General features: G+C 43.5%; 1 protein-coding gene across 7 annotated transcripts in view; it reads right to left on the bottom strand.

Annotated features, from left to right (window-relative positions):
- USP54 (ubiquitin specific peptidase 54) overlaps positions 1 to 20976 on the bottom strand; it is a 70028-nt gene extending 49052 nt beyond the window's left edge. For 6 of the 7 annotated variants that reach the window (XM_069980609.1, XM_069980614.1, XM_069980611.1 and 3 more), the window contains exons 1-2: positions 20744 to 20976; positions 4981 to 6285 (exon numbers count right to left, since the gene is read on the bottom strand). In XM_069980609.1, coding sequence (XP_069836710.1) covers positions 4981 to 5127 — 147 coding nt within the window. In that variant the 5' untranslated portion in view covers positions 5128 to 6285; positions 20744 to 20976. Of the gene's footprint in view, positions 1 to 4980; positions 6286 to 20684 lie in introns of all 7 variants that reach the window. The other variant, XM_069980610.1, reaches the window with a different exon arrangement.
- Positions 20977 to 21216: the final 240 nt, after the last annotated feature.

Genomic DNA, 21216 nt, shown 5'->3' with positions numbered 1-21216 from the left:
GTGAACTCATTGTCATGTTCAAGAAACCAGTCTGAGATGATTCTAGCTTTATGACATGGTGCATTATCCTGCTGAAAGTAGCCATCAGATGTTGGGTACATTGTGGTCATAAAGGGATGGACATGGTCAGCAACAATACTCAGGTAGGCTGTGGCGTTGCAACGATGCTCAATTGGTACCAAGGGGCCCAAAGAGTGCCAAGAAAATATTCCCCACACCATGACCCCACCACCAGCCTGAACCGTTGATACAAGGCATGCTTTCATGTTGTTGACGCCAAATTCTGACCCTACCATCCGAATGTCGCAGCAGAAATCGAGACTCATCAGACCAGGCAACGTTTTTCCAATCTTCTACTGTCCAATTTCGATGAGCTTGTGCAAATTGTAGCCTCAGTTTTCTGTTCTTAGCTGAAAGGAGTGGCACCCGGTGTGGTCTTCTGCTGCTGTAGCCCATCTGCCTCAAAGTTCGACGTACTGTGCGTTCAGAGATGCTCTTCTGCCTACCTTGGTTGTAACGGTTGGCTATTTGAGTCACTGTTGCCTTTCTATCAGTTCGAACCAGTTTGCCCATTCTCCTCTGACCTCTGGCATCAACAAGGCATTTCCGCCCACAGAACTGCCGCTCACTGGATGTTTTTTCTTTTTCGGACCATTCTCTGTAAACCCTAGAGATGGTTGTGCGTGAAAATCCCAGTAGATCAGCAGTTTCTGAAATACTCAGACCAGCCCTTCTGGCACCAACAACCATGCCACGTTCAAAGGCACTCAAATCACCTTTCTTCCCCATACTGATGCTTGGTTTGAACTGCAGGAGATTGTCTTGACCATGTCTACATGCCTAAATGCACTGAGTTGCCGCCATGTGATTGGCTGATTAGAAATTAAGTGGTAACGTGCAGTTGGACAGGTGTACCTAATAAAGTGGCCGGTGAGTGTATGTGTATATATACATACATATATACATACACAAATATACAAATATACATATATACATACACAAATATATATATATAGATATATATATATATATATATATATATATATATATACATACATACATACATACACACACACACACATATATTGGACCATATTGGCTACGACCTTCATTTTGAAGGCGGGCAAGTTATTTTGTATATTATTTATATTGATATTTATTCATGGTGCTTACACATATGGACATCTTTCATGTTATGCATAGTTAATTTGCAACTCTTATTTGTAAAACAATGATCAGTGATTAGGGTGCATGCGCAACAGATAATTATTACTTGCGGCATCAAGTTTGTTTTAAATAGCGCATGCGTTTGTTTTCCCGCATCTTCCACTTGCCCTTTTGATGTCATATTGTACGTCTCTTTGCCAGTACTTCTTTGGACATGCGCAATAGACTTTGTTGCACGCTATATTTGGCAGGTACAGCATCTCTATGACTACTAAGCATTTGATCTGAGCATGCGTGATTGCCTACTTGACGTCTTATCTATATAAATCTATTGCAAACATCTTTTTGAATATGCGCAGTAGACCTTTGCATACGCCATATTTAGCCACGTGTTTGCACTTTTGATGTTATTCTAGTACGCCTTTTTGCCAGCATCTCCTCGCACATGCGCTGTTCATCTTTTTGCATGCTATAGATGCCATATTGTTTCCAGTCCCAGCATGCATCCCCCTTGGATTACTGCTACTGGCAGGTCCATATTAGACAATTAAAGGAGAAGTGTGGCGAAATTTTTTATTAAAGTATTTTTTTTCTCCCAAAAGTTATACAAATCCCCATTGTACACTTATTACAGGAAATGCAGACCTACCAGAGCTGTGCGGGCTGTGGATACTGGAGAGGATGATGGCAGGGGGACACTGAGGGACACAGGGCACTGGAGGGACACTGAGCATCCCCCTGCCATCATCCTCTCCAGCAGCCACAGCCTGCACAGCTCTGGGAGTCGGGTCGTGACATCACCATTTTATCCAGGAAGTGAAGCCTTGATGCAGTAGTAAGTGCAGGGAAAAAAGCACTTTATAAGCATTTCCCGTAATAAGTGTATATTGGTGATTTGTATAGTTTTGGGGGGGGCAATACAAATACTTTATTTAAAAAATTTCGCCGGACCTGCCGATTTAAAGCACACCATTTACAGATCTATATAACTTTCTGGCATCAGGTGATTCATAAACATTTGTCGAAAGTTTTGTACAGTCAGGATCTGGGTATTCAGACCACCATAGATTACTAGAATGACCCAGGAGAAATGCTGGAGATGGGTTCCACACTCTACAGTGAGAGTGTGAAAGCAGTAAGCTGGAGAGGAAAACTGACATCACTTCAGAGGCCTCTTCTGCATTTGTATAAAGTGATCTAAACAAAGCATGCCAATAGCTCCACCTCTAATACACTGCATAGTAGTAATGTAGCCAACCCCGATACAAAGATAAATAACTCCATTCTATACAACTGACTCATGAATTAAAGAAGATCAGATATTGTACACAAAATCATATGGATGCTGTCAAAAAGAGCAATCCTAAAATGTACTTCTTTCTCATAAGTCCATGTATAAAAAGGATGGGGCTGCGTCAGTCTTCAGACAGGTGGTATACCATTTAAACTTCATTTATTCAGTCTATTAAAATAGTAACTTTCCAAAAGAATAATATTCCCCGCTATGACTGGCAATGATGAGACTTGCATTGTAATAAAAACACACACCCTTGTTATTAGAGATATTCTATTAAGCAGGTTTCTTCTTGCTCTGCTACTCACCTCTTTGCTTTAATATCTGCTTAATATCACCTGTAACTATATTTATGGCAGCAGTGATCGCACCTTCTCTGTAGGTTCCTTACAGTGTTTCCTGCTCCAGTCCTCAAGGACCACCAACAGGCCATGTTTTGAGGATTTCCTCAATTTTGGACTGAGTAGTCAATGCATCCGAAATAACCACAGGTATCATTTGTATGGGATAGCCTCAAGTCGTGACCTGTTGGTGGTCCTTGAGTTCTAATATTACATCAATCAAAATCATGTAACCTGGATTTGATGGAGGGGAGCTTAAAAAGTGACAGCGTTATAATCAGCCCTAACATCCTTTCCTTGGTGGAATAGCAGCAGTGGCTTCAGCTGCTATAACAATCCCGATGGTAGCCATAGTGATGAAGGTCGCCATGACTTTAGATTACCGATTCCCTACAGTGACAACATTGGGGAAGAAGTAGTCTGAGACACTCCCTACACTGTGCTGATGCCTGGACACAGATGTTAGCATGGTGTGAGCTGTGAGGATGGAGGTGAGAAGAGGGGCTAGGGGTGAAACGAGGAGAGTGAGTGTTTTGTGCCTCCACCAATGTTGAATGAAGAAATAAAATAAAATAATTTACAAAGAAAATGTAAAACAAGCATTTTAGAAGGTACAGCAGGGGTGGGGAACCTCCGGCCCGCGGGCCGCATCCGGCCCCTGAGACCTCCCGATGCGGCCCGCGGCCCGCAGCTCCCCTGTGATGCTCGCCGCTCTGCTGGGGAAGAAGCCGGCATACACCGCATCCTCCGGTGTCTGTGACAGCTGCCGGACACAGGAGGATGCTGTCTGTGCCGGCTTCTTCCCCAGCAGAGCGGCGCGTGTCTTTAGTCTCTTGCGGGCCGCGCGCGATGACGTCATTTCATCGCGCGCCGCCTGCAGGAGAAGACCGGCACAGAGGACCTGGGAGAGAAGAGGACCTGGACTGCGTGGGAGCGGAGGTAAGGTGAGTGGGATGTTTATTTTTTTATTTGGGGGTTAACTAGGATCCCAGGGACATGACTGATGGGGGGGGGGCAACTAGGCTACCAGGGACATGACTGATGGGGGGGGACAACTAGGCTACCAGGGACATGACTGATGGGGGGGACAACTAGGCTACCAGGAACATGACTGATGGGGGGGGGACAACTAGGCTACCAGGGACATGACTGATGGGGGGGGACAACTAGGCTACCAGGGACATGACTGATGGGGGGGGGGAATAACTAGGCTACCAGAGACATGACTGATGGGGGGGGGGGATAACTAGGCTACCAGGGACATGACTGATGGGGGGGGGAATAACTAGGCTACCAGGGACATAACTGATGGGGGGGGGGACAACTAGGCTACCAGGGACATGCCTGATGGGGGTTAACTAGGCTACCAGGGACATGCCTGATGGGGGGGGAATAACTAGGCTACCAGGGACATGACTGATGGGGGGATAACTAGGCCACCAGGGACATGACTGATGGGGGAGACAACTAGGCTACCAGAGACATGACTGATGGGGGGGGGAATAACTAGGCTACCAGGGACATGCCTGATGGGGGTTAACTAGGCTACCAGGGACATGACTTGGGGGTTAACTAGACTACAAGGGGCACTAGGGGAATAGCAGGGGCACTAGGGGAACAATACTATGCCTTGTCCTGGGTGCTGCAAACCCCCGCTACTAACTGCCGCGCACGGTATGCGGCCCTCGAATGATTTTATTAATGCCCGACCGGCCCTCGACATGGAAAAGGTTCCCCACCCCTGAGGTACAGCAACAAAAGTTATAAGCAATTTTCAATTTTTTTTCTGGAAGTAAAAAATTTTTTTAGATTATATATATATATATATATATATATATATATATATATATATATATATATATATATATATATTTTTTTTTTTTTTTTCCACGCAAACCTGCATTGACTTTTTCTCTGCTTGCCAAAGAGACCAAAATACAGTACAGTAACATTTCAGGATAATTTTTCCTTTAAGGAAATACATTATATCTATGTTTATCATCACTCGCTACATACAAACCAATAAGGGTGAATAAAAGATGTGAACATGCTATAAACCCATTGCATATGATAGATTACATGAGCTATAGTTACTGGACTCACAGACCAGAAAGTTGCAGGTAAGCTCCCATAACCAGGGGGATCACAGGAGCCGTCCTCAGCATTATGTCTCCTTACCTGCAGAGCACTGTTGAGGAAGCAGCTATTTTGTCCTGGTTCATTTATCAGGCCCTTGCTTGGAGCTATAGATATGGAATTGCGTGGTGTAAACATTTCTTGTACCCCTCCTCGACCTGTAGAAAAATAACTTCTCTTCCAAGACATCACTGTTTCCAGGGCAAAAATAAACGCTAATAAATAAGTGTGGGGTTCGACCCACTATCACTGAGCCCAGACCCTCTGCTGTGATCAATGGTCTAAGCCAGGCTAGCAGGAACAAATAAATAAAGAAATGTTCCTTCTGTTCCACCCATAAGAAAGAGCCAAGTATACAAGTGATGCTGATGCTGGAGTACAAAGATCTTGCTGAAATCAAGGAAAAACTTCTTCTAACAGAACCACTTAATAAAGCAAATCCTCCAGGGAAAGACGACAATAAGAAATAGAGCGCTGAAGCCGTCCGGGGCGAGTGTTTAGTAATGTCCAGCAGAGTCCAGTGCAGCAAATGGATGGGTCTTATTTCTCCTCAGTTCCCTCCAAAGAGTGAAGTAGGGCAGGAATGTAAGGAAAAAAAAAAAAAAAAAAAGCTGGAAGCAACTCCTACTCGCACACAGCACCAAATCCTCACATGACTAGATGCCCCCCTGTGAAGTGCAAGGGGGAGTAGCAGACAACTTCAACTCCAGCAGGTTGCAGCACGATACTGAAGGAATCTTTTGTTTGTTTTGCTTATTCCGACTCCTGGCCGCTCCTAATAAAAGCTTTTCGAAATCCAAGCTCTATGAGATGCTCATCCCAGCCCAGCTCCTTTATAAATGGAAATCCCAAGCAGCTGAGTGGTTTATATGAGAGAGGGAAAAATGCAAAGGGTTGCGTCATTTAATTACTGAGCTGCATTGTTTTGTGGTGTGCTGCCAAGTCTGCCAAACCTCACCTCCCACAATAAATAGCAGCCTTCAGAGAAGACAGTGGGGGAAAGATGACAAGGAAGACTAGGAACGCTCGTACACAGATGGGATTATGGTTAGGGAATGGCAAAAGAACATCTTCCGCTTTAATTCCACCAAATCCAATGGAGTCAGATCTTTCTCATACTTTGTTGCTGCTCAAAAAATCCCCAATAGTGATCACTTTACTGAATTTGATGGCTGGTCTAATGTGACGTGGTCTTGAAAGCTCTCCATGATCCTCAAGGTTTCTTCCTGCTGGCACATACATGCCCTAAAGCACAGATTTGATGTCCAATACGGCAAGTTGATTCATGGATAAAGTAGTCGCACAAGGTTTCAGCCTTTTACAGAGCATCCTCCAAATGTCAGGCACCTGGTAAACCGAGAAAAAAAAAAAAAAAAGATGTTCATTTTACTGGCGTAAGATTAAAAAACCTGCTGGTACAAGTTAGAGACAGTGTGACTACACCCTGTGTTATATACCTGCTACACACACAAATTCTCTTTCCTATTAGAGGAAATCTGCAATTACTGAAAAGCAGAAAGTCATCACACACACAACTCCGCCCATACAAAGTATTGAGTCCCTCACGCCATGTTAATACATCCCATACATCAGTGACTGGATGTCAACAGAAAAATAACATCCTTGCGTTTCAGGTCCTCACCTGTATAGTTGGACACATATACGATATACACTTATATGATTTACACTAGCCCAATATGGGTGTATTTTTACAGTTATAGTCCAGCCAAAAGTCCTGCTCCAACCACAGATCTCATGACCTGAACTGACAGCTGTAAGCCTAGGTCAACAGACCCAGGGACTAGCAACAGCTGTAAAGTCAGGTCATCAATCCTGTGATGAAGCTGGGACTTGGCTGCCATAAAACGGACAAACATATTGGTACCATCCCAGTCTGATCAGACGTCCATACTTTCTGCTGTTGTTCAAACTTCTTGCTAGTGCATCATGCCATCCTTATGCCAGCCGATATCACCAAGCTACTACTGGACTGCAAGTACCCCTTTACCCTTTACAGTGCGCCATTTTCATACAGTTTTACAACGTACCCTATGGTAGAGAGATATATATATTTCATTAATAGAGGAGCATGGCTTTGGTAAAAGGGTGTGATTTAACGGTTGTGCGTTTTTATATGCATTATCTAATACAAATATGTTTAATATTTTTGTACTAGTAATCAATGAATACTTGGCATAAGGAGAAAAAAATTAATAAAACTTGCAGATTATTGTTCTGGAGGGCAGGAGATCTCATCATGACCCTATACTATTTCTCTATTCCCGCTATAATAATCTTCTTACTAAAGTTTTATCTCAATAAACTATATCCAACTTTCAGAGAAACCCTTCTATGACAGAACCTGGAATATAAACCCAGGAGGGCATTACTACACGGCTCTTCTGAGAAGCAGAATGCCCTGTTGTTACATCAACAAACTTGGAGAACACCAAACAGCAGGTGCCCAAGTCTCTGAATACAAAGAGAGTGTTGTATGCCGAGAGCAGAGCCATGTAGAGCATGGTACACACTCAAGAACAGGGCAAGACTTACACTGTCCTCCCAGTATCCCTCTGCTTGTTCCTGCTGTGCAGGCCAGTACATAAAACATGTTAGGCTGCTCAAAGCGAACATACACAATGAGGACATTATATGGGCTGCGGTGAGAAATTACAACAAAAACAGAACATCGCATAAGGAAGATACAAGCAGTCACTTCCTTGTAACTTGCTTGTCATAACCCGCAAAACAAAAGCAGCAAAGATTACGTGAAGGTATTATCTAATCTTGTATACTACAATTTGCTGGTATAAGTAGTAAGACATTCATCTTTCATTCAACTGAAAATAATCATCAGTGCAAGGACATCTCTATAATAAAGGGTATTTTGTATGAATTGGAAATTTTATGGGGTAAAAACTTCTATTTTGAGCTGCCACTGCTCGGTCACAGTCACCAGACATGATGCTACACTACAGTGACATCACCACAGCAGAAGACCTGACGGGGATCTATCATCAGCCATCCAGCCCTATGTGTGCACATTAGAGACAGGCTCATTTATTTATTTTATATGCGGAATGATTTCTCTTCATTTGGATTTTGTGGTTTCCACCATACAGCACATTTCTGGCCTCTTTTTGCTCCAAGAAGCACGATAAACAAGTGTGAGTACTATTTAAAGGTCACCTGTCACAAAGAAATCCCTGTGCACATGAGTGTGCAGCCACAGCAGACGCCCGATGCTTGTATTGTCTTGGATATGTCCCACACCGGCCAAGTTCCATGCACAAGCCCTATTAATTAGTATGGGGCATATACACAGAAGTCTGCCGGCAATCTTACACCCTACAGGGATTTCCTTGTAATAGGTACTCTTTAAGTTGGGTGGTAAGGAACCCACACACACGTGATAGAAGTCGGATGAATGCTTGATTGGCTGACAGCTCTATGAACATTAACATTTGCCACAGTCAAACATTCATGTGGTCTGAATGGCTTAAACATTCTCGACATCATCCACCAAGGGGAGAAAAAGGAAGCCCAAATGCACATTAAGTAGCCATCAGGGCCACAGTGACATCAGCAGCATCAGCAGACTGTGTACAGAGTAGCTTTATCAGTGTTTTCACTGAAGGACTGTGCGTTTGCTTTTTTTCATACAAAGGACTGTTGCCACATGTTGAGGTAGAGCATGTAGTAAGGTAGAGTTTCACTCCTTCTATAGGGCCACAGGTTCCTGAGACCACGGGGCTTTATTCACAGTGAAAGAGAACAAAAAGGAAAGCTGAAAGAAGAGTGTACCAGCAAAAAATGCATACAATATAGCCCATGTGACAGCGGATACGTAGACAACAGGCATTTGGGGCTGAGAAGGTCAACAACTCTTGTCATCACATTTGCCCATAATATATATATATATTTATATATATAAAAATAAATAAAATCAGAAGAATACCGCAGCACTCGTTAGATAGAATTCAACACCACGTGTTTATTTCCCCAAACCACGAAGTTTCGCTCTCCACACAGAGCTTTTTCAAGTAGTGGTGATACATGTGATCTACAACAGGTATATATATGTGGTATACAAATTAGGATAATTGTAATTTTGTTTCAATCAATTAATTCATAAAGGCAAAAATCACAGTGAAAATAAGTGCATCAGTATAAAAAAGTATGTTGGAAAGCACCTATTACAAGGGGCAATTAGAGGGAGCAAGAAGCGAGCGCCAACCCGTCAGCTCAGCGCTCGCTTGCTCCTTGATCCCAGTTCGCTGCTGGCTCTATTACACAGGTAAGATAAGAGTGTTCGGGGGGAGGGGGCACAGGGAGCTACCCGGGTGATCGCTAGATTGTCCGGGCAGCCCATAGAAGATAGTCAAGCCGCTCCTATTACACAAAGCAACGGCAGCATATCGCTGCTTTACCAATCGTTTATTTTTCAACATGCTGAAAGACAAAGATCAGCCAACATCATACATGCATCGGTACATATGGCATCTGATGGGGCACGCAAGGAAAATAGTCACATTCATACAATATCCAAATGGAGAATAAAACCTCTGTATAAACGTAAAGGTTAGGCTTGGACTTGCAGCCATAATATGGACACAAAAATACATCCAGATGTTTTTCTAGTGTGAACCCTGCCATAGGGATGTTCACAAATACTATTTATGCTGCTGATTTTCTGCAGCACATTTTCTGATAGTAAGTAAAGCATAAAATCCACAGCATATGTAGTATGGGTTGACATTCCTGTAGGGAGTTTTCCCACAACAAAGAAATTCTGCACCAGCAAGTCCAACCCAAATTGCACAGACTTTGTAGTGGATCTGACAGCAGATTATGTAAAGACTTTTTTTTTTTTTTTTTTACTGTTGTTCAATAGCTTCATCTACAATTTAGCATTTTTCAAAAAGTTAAAAGATGACTTTTTGTTCAAAACAAAAAAATATTCCAGTCCTCAAAGGTCTATTTCCCCCAATCCTGGCTCAATACCCATTCTGTAGGCTTAATCTTTTTTCTAAAGAAATACATAGGGTAGGACAGCCTCACAATATAAAGAAAATCCATTAATGACACTGAACAAATTATATTTTCCAGATCACACACAGCTTACGTTGTCTGTAAAGCACCCCTATAAATCTGTAGAAACACCCACCAGTACGGAAACTGAAAAATATGCTTAATACAAGGCATAAAGTAAAAGAATTAGTTGAAGAAAAATACAAAGGTTTCATTGTTGCAAAAGAATAGAAAAAAATCCTAGATTATGCCGAGGCCAGCTCCCAGAGCTCTTATCTGTAGTTTCATGACAAGCTGCCAAAGGGCAGTCCAGAAATAAGAGAAAATCCCACAAATACATCAACCTGTTCTATTACATAACACATTACAAATCCCACTGTCAGTGTGAAATGTAGGTTTATAAATAACTAATGCAATGATGTAAGACTAACAAGGAAGGATGACAATAAAAACTCACAACCAAGGAAAACAAACAGGAGTAATCAGAGTAGTCACCCAGGGTTTCACAATACTAAAACCTATGGATGGTGTGCACAGATTCATAGTATAACAAATAATTGATATACAAATTAACTAAAATTTTATTTTATATATATATATATATATATATATATATATATATATATATATATATATTATAGTCAGCAGCATCGGATTCCACATAACTACGTATATTCACACCTCATTGGCCTGGACCACCCAGGTGTGAATAAATAGTCACATTTATGGAGAAATGCACTTTTGTTCTTGTTGATATGTGTATATATATTTATATATTCTTACAAATTCCTATTTCAAGAGCAAGAATTTACTGTTAGAAATGGGGGAAAAAATTTAAGGGAAATTAGAAGACTTGCTGATGGCTACAGGCTGATAAGAAATCATAAAATACAGTAAGTATGAAACTAGGCGCTCAGCTGGCATTCTGCAGAGTAACACAGGAAGTCTAAATCTATTTGTTCCAGCTTCCTCCTAATCTCTGCTCCATCACCCACTCCCAACCTGTTCCTGCTTCTTCTGAGTCGCCCCCTCCCTAAATCAGGAAGGCTTTTCCTGGCATTTGGGATAAGCTCCCTGCTTATGTAACTGTGGTCCTCCTAATCATTTCTGCATCTTTGTAATACCTTGTATATGTGCCCTGAGTGTTTGCACTTACCGAGTGATAATGGATACATTTACACAAATCCCCCAATGTATCATACAGTTAACATGCAGTTTCAATGTTTGCAGGCCAGTGTTGTGAAAGCTAGTAAGCCGTAGATTTCTAATCCTAGATAACACCCTTAAAAGGGATAGTCCAGTGTAGGCAACCTCTGATCTAAGTACTGATACAAGTCCAGCGGCCGAGCCCCCCAAGAGCGGAACTCACTGCAGCAGGTCTCCTGATATTAATAAATCATAAAGCTATGTTCCCACCAAGTATTTTTGCTCAGTATGTTGGTCAGTATTTTGCAACCAAAACCAGTGGATTTATAAAAAATAAAAAAAAAACACAGAAAGGCTAGATTCTCACGTAATATATTTACAGCGGATTTCTCGCTACAAATTCACAGCTAAATCTGCTTCGGATACTTGCCCATTCACTTCAATGGGCTGACATACTCGCAGCGGGATTATCATCCCACTGCAACTATTTCAAACTCAGCACCATAAACCCCCGCGGCTCGGGAACATACTGTACCGGGTCCTGCTCCAGCTTGCTTTGGGGACTCCCGGCAGTCAGCCAATCAGTGCTCTGCCCCACTGCACAGATCCCACTGTGAATATGTCAGCCCATTGAAGTGAAAGGGCAAGTATCCGCAGCGGATTTCGTAGCAGGTACAAAGCATAACAAAGTATTGCACAGCTCATAGTCAGCAGCCTAAGGTTGGCTCAGTTTCTGACCTCAGTACAACAGGTCAAGACCGTGCCACAGGGAGGGACACCACATACACATTTACTGAAAGTAGTAGATGCTTGGAACAAACTTCCAGCAGATGTGGTAGGTAAGGGCCCTATTCCACTGGACGATTATCGTTTGCATATCATTAACGATTAACGATCGCAAACGACCACTATTGCGAAAGACCTGAAAACGTTCACTCATTTCCATTGAACGATAATCGTTACTTATGATCGTAATTGCGATCGTTTTTTCTTCGCTATTTATTCGCTATTGCATTCGTATCTATTGCGAACGACCGAACGATGTCTTATTCAACGCGAACGATTTGCGAACGAGCAACGATAAAAATAGGTCCAGGTCTTATAAAGCGATCAACGATTTCTCGTTCGGTCGTTAATCGTTAACTGCATTTCAACCGAACGATTATCGTTTAGATTCGAACGATTTAACGATAATCTGAACGATAATCGTCCAGTGGAATAGGGCCCTTAGTCTACAATAACTGAATGTAAACCTGCCTGGGATAAACATGTACCTATCCTAACATATTAGGGGACGTTCACACTTACCGGATCCGCAGCAGATTTCATTTAAATAACTGAACACAGCATCGAATCTGCACCATCAAATCTGCTGCGGATCCTGTAGGTGTGAACGCACCCTAAGAAAGGAAATACTAATAGGGCAGACTAGATGGACAAAGTGGTCTCTGCCGACAACCTACTATGTTACTGTTACAGATGAGCTCACGCCATTCACAACTATGAGCATGACAAACTGCTCTGATGGAACCATACCCCCCACCTAGCAAATGTATGCATCACATGTCTGTAGTAGGCTAGCCTTTTTGGTGGCTGCCATGTGCCTCCAGACAGTGAAGTGCCTTCTGTACGGCTGTATACACGCTCAGTCAGCATTGATCGTGTCATGCTGAGTCTATAATTACCTACCAGAATCATTGGGATACTGTCTGATCACACTCCAAACACGCCGCTAATTAAAAGCTATTTTTATCATATTGGTGACAAGTCTGCAGCAGCCATTACTGCAATACAAACTATGTCAGGATGTAATCTTACTGGGTAGCTAAAAAAATACATTCTGATATATGGGGATTCAGCTGATGAGGCCAACTCCCTCAACTAAAATAAACGGGCAGCATCACTCTGCCTGCCACCTCTCAGCTCTGCTCCCATTGGTGTACAGATTCATAGAAGTGCATGGACTTTCTGTGAATCCAACCAACTCTCTCTCACAGCAAAGCCACACGGTGATGATTTTAGTGACCAGTGGGGATAGAGGCAACGGGACCCCATCAATCAAAACTTCTATCCAGTTTATATGTCTTGAGTAGCTTTCATTCTGATCATTCACTGGACTCCTTAGCATTGAAACATCAATCATTCAATAAAACACATGTTTTATATCTTTATGGGTAAAAATTCAGTACATCAATCTGCACAGCTCCTTCTGCTCTATAACATGATATCCATAGATTAGGTGGTATTTTCACTGTGACAGGTTCCCTTTAAACTTTAAAAAATACCTTTAATCTGCTGACCTACATTATAAAACAAAAATATTGCTGTACAGTTTTGCAGCTGAATTAGGGCCTATTACACGTAGCGATAATTGTTCTGTGTAATATAGATGATGCGGAGGAAGGTAAGACACAGACCTTCCTCTTCAGTGTCCTGGGCGCTATAGGGGGATATCAGCAGTAAGATTTGATAGTTCCCCTTTAATAAAACAGGTCTTTATTCTAGCCATTAATAGTTTTAAGGAGGTGGGGCTTAGGGTTCTCTGGACCCAGGCATCACAATGGTTCACCAAATGTTTTTATGGATATTTATCCAGCATGTCCACCAATTAAGTAGGCGGTCAGAGGAAGCCAGAGTCGCTTTAAATGAAACAGAACCTCCTATATCTTTTCTTACACCTGTGCACTGTGCCTTTCCTGTTATTCCTTCTGGAAACTTTCTTAAGGCTATGTTCCCACTATGTACAAGAGATTGCAAACAACAGTCATCGTTGTAAAACAACGGCTGGATTAACGTTCATGATCATTAATTCTGGCCATTGTTTTATCTTTTGTACATAAGGGGAACACAGCCTAAAAGTAACATGACATGAAAATGTACAGGTCCTCTGTAATTATTAAAAACCAGGAGATAAAGTGAATTATCCATCACCAATGGCTTGGTGATGGATTCCCTCCACACATTCCTTGCAATGACAGAAGGAAAAGAACAGAGATGGTAGGATGGTAGGCAGTATTAGCACCAAGACTTTTGTGCTCTTTTTCTGGGGTAGGAGTAATTTTTGGTAAATAAAGTAATAGAGGTTTTAGAATATCACTATCACTATGCCATCAGAGGGAACTTGTTTGAAATGACAGGCACCCTAAAAGAATTTGTAGCAGCATCAGTAATAATGCTAAAATCACTGCAAACATTTAAAGGGGTTGTCCGGCATAAACACATAATCGACAATGCTGCCGGGGCTGTGTAGGAAAGGACAATAATGTATACTTACCTGTCCCTCTCCTCCCCAGCTGCCGACTCCTGTGCCCCGCCGCTAAGAGCGTTTCCACCACTGATGTGCCACTCCCAGCAGAAATGGCCGCTCAGCATACATCCTACACTGTCTATACTGAGCAGCCACTTCTGATGGGAGCAGTACTTCAGAGGATGTTGTGAAAACGCTGACAGCTGCAAAGTGGACGGCACAGGACAGGCAAGTACAAACCACTATCATGGCAGCAACATCCTTGATTAGGTTTTTATCACGGAAATCCATTCAAACAGTCCTACTACAAAAAAAAAAAACAAAAAAAACAACATACATTTTTTCCTTGTACGGTATGGCTTCAGCTTTACCTGCACATGTTCAGCTGGCAGAGCAGAATATCACACAGTAAGCAGTTGTGTGCACATTTTGTGACACTTTACAAGATGACTTCCAGGCTTGGCTCATCAGATTGCCTTTATCGATTGTTTCAACTGAAACGGAACTCACCAATCAATAATCAGGACCATAATTGCACGAGGGAACCAGAAAATGGCCATTATTTACATAACATGGTGTCATATCACTGACAAGTCTTTTTCCGCCAAGACCGTACGGATGTCACTTACAACCAGTGAAGGAAAAAACACATTTAAACACGTCGACTATAATAAAAATTAACCTCATAATAGACATTTATACATGCAAAGTTTTTCAGGATCCGCTGCATATGAGTTGGCAGAACAAATCAAAAGGCAGAACATTAGCATATCAAGGCTGAAGCAAATTCTTTGTTTTCATGACAACTTACGACCATTCCCACATCTCTCCACTCTGATTGGTCGGCGTGGCTTCCTGATTTGCCATAAAGATTGTTCTGCTAGGGAAATGCAGGCTAAATAAAGACTGCTTCAGAGAGCAGCGCTCTGGCCCAGGACTGCAGTCCCCGAGGCTGAAGCAAGTGACAGCTATGCTAATGATAACGCTGATATCCCACGAGCTGACAGGCACAGACACACAGCTCCTCTGTGCTGCCGCCATCAATGAGAGTGGACACGCTTACACCTGGTCCTTTTATTTGCTGCTACAGCAGACTCCAATAGCTTAGCAGGCAGCTTAGCTGGAACTGATCGAGGAAAACAATATATATATATATATAGGAAAAAAGAAAAAAAAAAATGACAACTTGCATGCATCTACAATTTTGCAAACCCAGTACATGTGAATGATATGTATATTATAGTATTGATATCACAAATCTATAAACACACTGATCTCTAAATATCTATCACAATTGATTTTCCCTTTTCAGATATAGAATACGGTGCAGCATCCTCCTCGGGAATCTCTATTCAAAGTATTATCAGCATCACACCAAGCAATGGCCGTTATTACCTAAAATAGTCAGCCAATGGGAGGCCTCCTGGTCTTCCCTCCCTCTTCTTGTATTAACCATAGCCGTTCTGATCATGGAAGCTTTATACAGCAATAGATTAGCAGCACTCGGCTGGTTCTCCCATGCAGGCAGCTGAAGTTAAGAGACACAGTGCCGCCTTTTCCTTTGCAGTAAGTGGGTCACCAAATGGGAATATTGGAGAGGCCTAGGATCACGTGATGTCGTCGCACAACATGCTCCACCAGCCAGGCGCACACCATTTCACTGCACACTCTGCACAGATGGAGGCTGTTTGTTTGGCTTTCAGAGAAAATATTATTAGGGCTACACTATGCAAACAGAAGCTGCTGGAATCTACTGAAACCTGACAAGTGCGAATGTAGCAATCATATATGTAAGATGTTGCAATGTTTTAGGGTGCGTTTCTTAGAGATTTGACATATTTTTGAAAACAAAGCCAGGAGCAGACTATAAACAGGGAACAAATCATAGAGGAAAGACTGGGATTTCTCCTCTTTTTAGATCCATTCCTGGCTTTGGCTTCAAAAATCTGTCAGATAATCTGTGTGTGTGAATGCAGCCTTACAGCAAAAGGGTATGTTTATTGGGGAAAACTGTCCAAGTGAAAGAAGTCTATGGTACCATTAGGTTGCTTCTAGCCTGGATACAAGAGGAGATATGGCTGGGCATGGAGGCATACAGGTTTTGTATTGTGGGACATGTTTCCACATAGGTGCCTGCAGATCCTGAACTTGTGTAGGTTGCCAAGGCTGGAAAGGTGCAACATGTGTCTAGCTCACAAGTGTCAAACTGCAGACCTCCAGCTGTTGCAAGACAAAAATTCCCATTGTCTAGACTGATAAAGCTTTGGCCGTCTTGGCATGATAGGAATTGTAGTTTAGCTGGAGGGCCACAAGGTTGACACTCCCACTCTAGATGGTGGCTACTATGGGAGATGCTCATGCTCATCAGCAGATCAGACAATTCTCTCTACTTGTAGGCCTGTGCCTGTTCATTACGCGTGTGCGTCCATATGTAACCACTGCTCCCATCACTTCAAACAGAATGACCAAGATGGTGGATGATTCGGCAAAACAACCATACTGTTTGCCACAATCTAATGATGGGTGCATTATGTTTATCAATATATGTATTTAGATCTCCTCCATTAACTCCACAACAGTAAGACCATATTACCAGGGGTGGTCTCGTATGACCACTACTTGAAACTTTCATATCCTACACATTTAAAAGGGTACTCTGGCCCAGCCGTATTTTTCAGATATGGCCACTTACCTCCCCGGTTCCAGCGACGGGTCCCAGATCACGATGCCCCGTACCTCCGTCCGCTTCCTGGTCTGAGCTGCCGCACAAGACATGACATCTCCAGGCAGCTCAGCCATTCGGCGCCTGTAGCGGAGTGCTGCTTCGGCCGCTGAATGGCTGAGCTGAGCTCAGACCAAGAAGCGGCCACGGGACGGGGTACGGGGCGCCACAATCCTGGGCCCTGGCGCTGGAACAGTGGAGGTAAGTAACCTCCGGCATCCATAACCACCATCTCCCCAGCCATACGTGAAAAATATGGCCGGGGTGGAGTACCCCTTTAAAGATGGCAGGAGTGATCCAGTTCGAGAGCTGCTCTTGCCTACCATGTTGGCTTAGAGTATGTACAGACTATGGAACCCGTTCATTCTTCGGGCGTACGGTGGAATCTGCTTGACCATAGAATGGCACAGGCAAAGGTGCGCGGTCGCAAGTGGGGGGAAAGCTGCGGGATCCGCCTGGGTTCCATAGTGTGCACATACCATCACAGAGGAATTTTCCTCTAAGATGATTATATATCCTAATGGCAAATATGGATGGGGCTATCGTCCTGACAATTCTTCAATGACAGACAATACAGGTTTTATTATGTTTTGTCAACTTTACTGTAAAAATGTTCCAGCTTCTGTGTTCACATGACATATAAATATTATTGGGGGGGGGACCTTATGTTGTGTGCATGAAAATGCAAGATTTTTCAACTAAAACCTAAGAGAATCCAAGGAAGTAGGACCCCTACAACACACAGCCAACAACAATTCATGGTGAAACGCATGCGGTTTTACAGAGGCTCTCACTCATGTTCTATATATACTGCAGGGATGGGGAACCTTCAGTCCTCCAGTTATTGCAAAACCACAATTCCCATCATGCCCGGTCAGCCGAAGCTAAACTTTGGCTGTCCAGGCATGATGGGAATTGTAGTTTTGCAACAGGTGGAGAGCCGAACGTTCCCCTCCCTGATATACTGGCACAGACCACAAACGACATGATAACATTTTCCATTTACCAATGCCAGATAAAATATTTCTTAGGCTGACACTTAACAATGCAGCAGGGTATCAAACCTATAGCTCGGATTTGTAACTGATCCTATAGAAACACTCACAATTCACACCACACTTCCATCTGGATAGGCACCTACACACTCAAATCTACACTGGGCACCTCCAAAACCTTGTCTTTCAATAGATGCCAAACATTGGATTTATTCTGCAACGTTATGTACGGAAAAAGACACAATATAGCCTACAGTTGTCTAAACAAGCAAGATCGGTGTTGGTTATACAGTCATTAAACCGTGTTTCCAGACCACCTGTCCAAAAAAGAATGATAATCGACTTTAAGACCAAGCAGGACCTGATCCAGAGCGGACATGATCACAATTGTAAATGTCAAAGTGCCACTGAGCCCCACACCAATAAATCCACGGTCCAGGTGTCATCCATCACTTGGTACCAAGAGACTCTTGTGAATGATGGGTGCAAGATACTGCAAGAGTCTGGAAATCAAGAAGTGTCACTGGTGGTTTCTCAATGTCTAGGGGCAACCCTTTCAATAATGTGCACTTAGGCACTAACCCATGGCCCTCCATTTGTTTCATTTTTCCATACATTTTCTGCTTTGATAGCTTTTTTCTTAATTAGTTCAGCAATGTTAAGAAAAAAAACTAACAAACACACACAGTGCGAACCCAGCATAAAACTATAGTTTCAACAAGTTCAGCTTCCCAGTTAAGATGAAGTATTTTGGTGAAGACAATACAGTATTCTATTCCTTTGCTATACAACATGGTTTCCTGTTCAAATAAAAGTCATCTGTGTCTTCTGGATCTTTTTCATGTGTTTAGTCTGGAAGATGAATTCTCCTTATTAGAACATATGGTAACTTTTCATGGTTGGAATCTACATTGTTCATCTGCTTCGAGGAATTTCTTACTATCACTACACCAACATAAGAGACTGTGGAAAACCCCAGAGAGTGGTTCCCTTCCTGCAGTCCACCACTTTGGGTGATCATCTGCAGTATCTGAAGACATCTGCTGCAACATAAGCATTGACACACAGACGTACACTGACATCAACGGGGGAAGCTAAACTAAACCCAAGTATCACCACTGCCAAAACTGACAGATTATTACTGAAAAAACAAAAGCAATGTGCATTTTTGTGTTGAAAGTCTATTGCAGATTAAAGCAAATTTCCATCCAAAACATAATAAAATACAACTTTATCAGGTATACCCATTATGTGTATTAGACGCCTATTAGTTATAAGATCCCACAAACGTAATGACTCAAAATTTTACATCTGGATTTGTTGGCAGAAAATCTGCAGCGTAGAAGTAGATGAGATTTCAGGTCGCATACACATGCTGCAGAAAGGGATCTGTGGGGCAGAGATTACAGTACTATAAACATGCAATGGAGGAGCATGATATTAGAGGGGGGACCATCAACATGTATGGTGCAGATGGAGGCTTATCCGCAGCTTTATGCTCGGTCAGATGGCAATAGCTGCAACATACAGTAATGCTCAGCGTATTGGGTTATGGGACTCCTGCAGATCAAGTAGAGCAACTTCCATCCTGATTCCAGCACTTTCCACAGTCTAACACTACTACTGTAGCTAATGCAATGCAGCTGGGACAAGGGTCCAACGCACCTTAAACATTGCTGCAGAAGATGGATAGAAGTAGCCGCCAGTATGGCACCAGAACACACGGGGACAGAAGCCGCTACCTTACAGCGGAGATATTTACCTCCCATTCTGCTGCATAACTAGGCAATGTAACCATTCAGGTCATAGGAAAGCTGGGTGATAGATAATATCTACTAAGTGTACGCTGTAGCCTCACATGTTTCATCTCTTTCTATTGTGTAGGTTCATTGGAACAATAATAGTTATCAGCAATCACTCGGCTTTTCCAGAGTCCTGACCACCAAAATGACTACATCATGCGTAGATATATCACATACAGCGACACATCCAGGAGATGAGTGACAAGATGTGCAGGATGGATCTATACCAGTGGCCATCACTCAGCTTTTCCAGAGTCCTGAGCGGCATATCATCTGTCATGCAGTGACACATCCTATACTGATGCATAAGCACACAGTTCTGCCAGAGTCTCTGGGCAGCTGGGTGATACTACTGTACTGAGTACTGTAGCCATCACTCATCTTTCCCAGACCCTGCAAGGCTTCATATTCAAAGGGATTTTTATTTTCCCAGCATCTGACTTCCATGGCAGCAGAGAAGAGCCCAGGATTCCCCTCCACCTCCCAGGTCACTGACCGGCAGCCCCTGCAGCTGCTGGAGCACTACAAGTAGCAGCAGGCTGGCCAGCCACAGGTTGCAGGGGCCCCGGTGTCTATAGCAATGTCCCTGCAGTCCCTGGTGATGCACGGAGCTCCTGCAGCCTCCCCAGCACCGCCTAGTAACATGTCTATATATATGTCAGTGAGTGACCAGCTCCATGGGAACCCGCAGGCATCTCCATCATGGTGCTGCACGATGCGAGCCGGGTCAGTGGCTGCTAGGCCCGCCTGTCAGGGCCAGCACCGGGCTCCTGTGCACAGCCGGCCGGGCCTGCGGTTCTTACATAAGAAGTTGTCCGTTCACACGGAGCGCTGCGTGTGTCACCTTCAGGAGGGAACTCACCGCCAGCGCCCGCAGTCCGGAGCGGCTCCTCATCCTCCCATCCGGAATAATCGCGCTGAGGCTGCGGCTCTACGAGGTACCAGGCTCCGAGCGTCCTCCTCCCGGCCGGGCAGCGCTCCTCACTGGGATGACATCATCCTCCTCAGACGTGCACCTGATTGTCAGGATGCGGCCCCTCCTCCCACACACAGGTCATGCTAGTTGCTATTTCCAAGTGGGCTAAAGGACCTCTGATGACGTCATGCCCATGTGACCAGCTTCTTGTGTGGGCGGGGCTATCCCGATCTGTTGTGTTCCCGGGCTTTTCTATCGGCACAGAGGAGCCGTGCAGTGTGGACTTGTATTCGGTGCAGTGGGGGATAATCCACAGGGGGTAACTACACTCTGGCTGTACTGTTCTGCAATGTTCTGCAGGGTCTGAGTGTGCTGTGATGTTCTGCAGGAACAGGGGACTGTGGCTGGACTGATATACA

This window comes from Dendropsophus ebraccatus, chromosome 8 (genome assembly GCF_027789765.1).
Source record: "Dendropsophus ebraccatus isolate aDenEbr1 chromosome 8, aDenEbr1.pat, whole genome shotgun sequence".
NCBI classification, from domain to species: Eukaryota; Metazoa; Chordata; class Amphibia; order Anura; family Hylidae; genus Dendropsophus; species Dendropsophus ebraccatus.
This window is presented reverse-complemented; position numbering and strand designations above follow the sequence as displayed.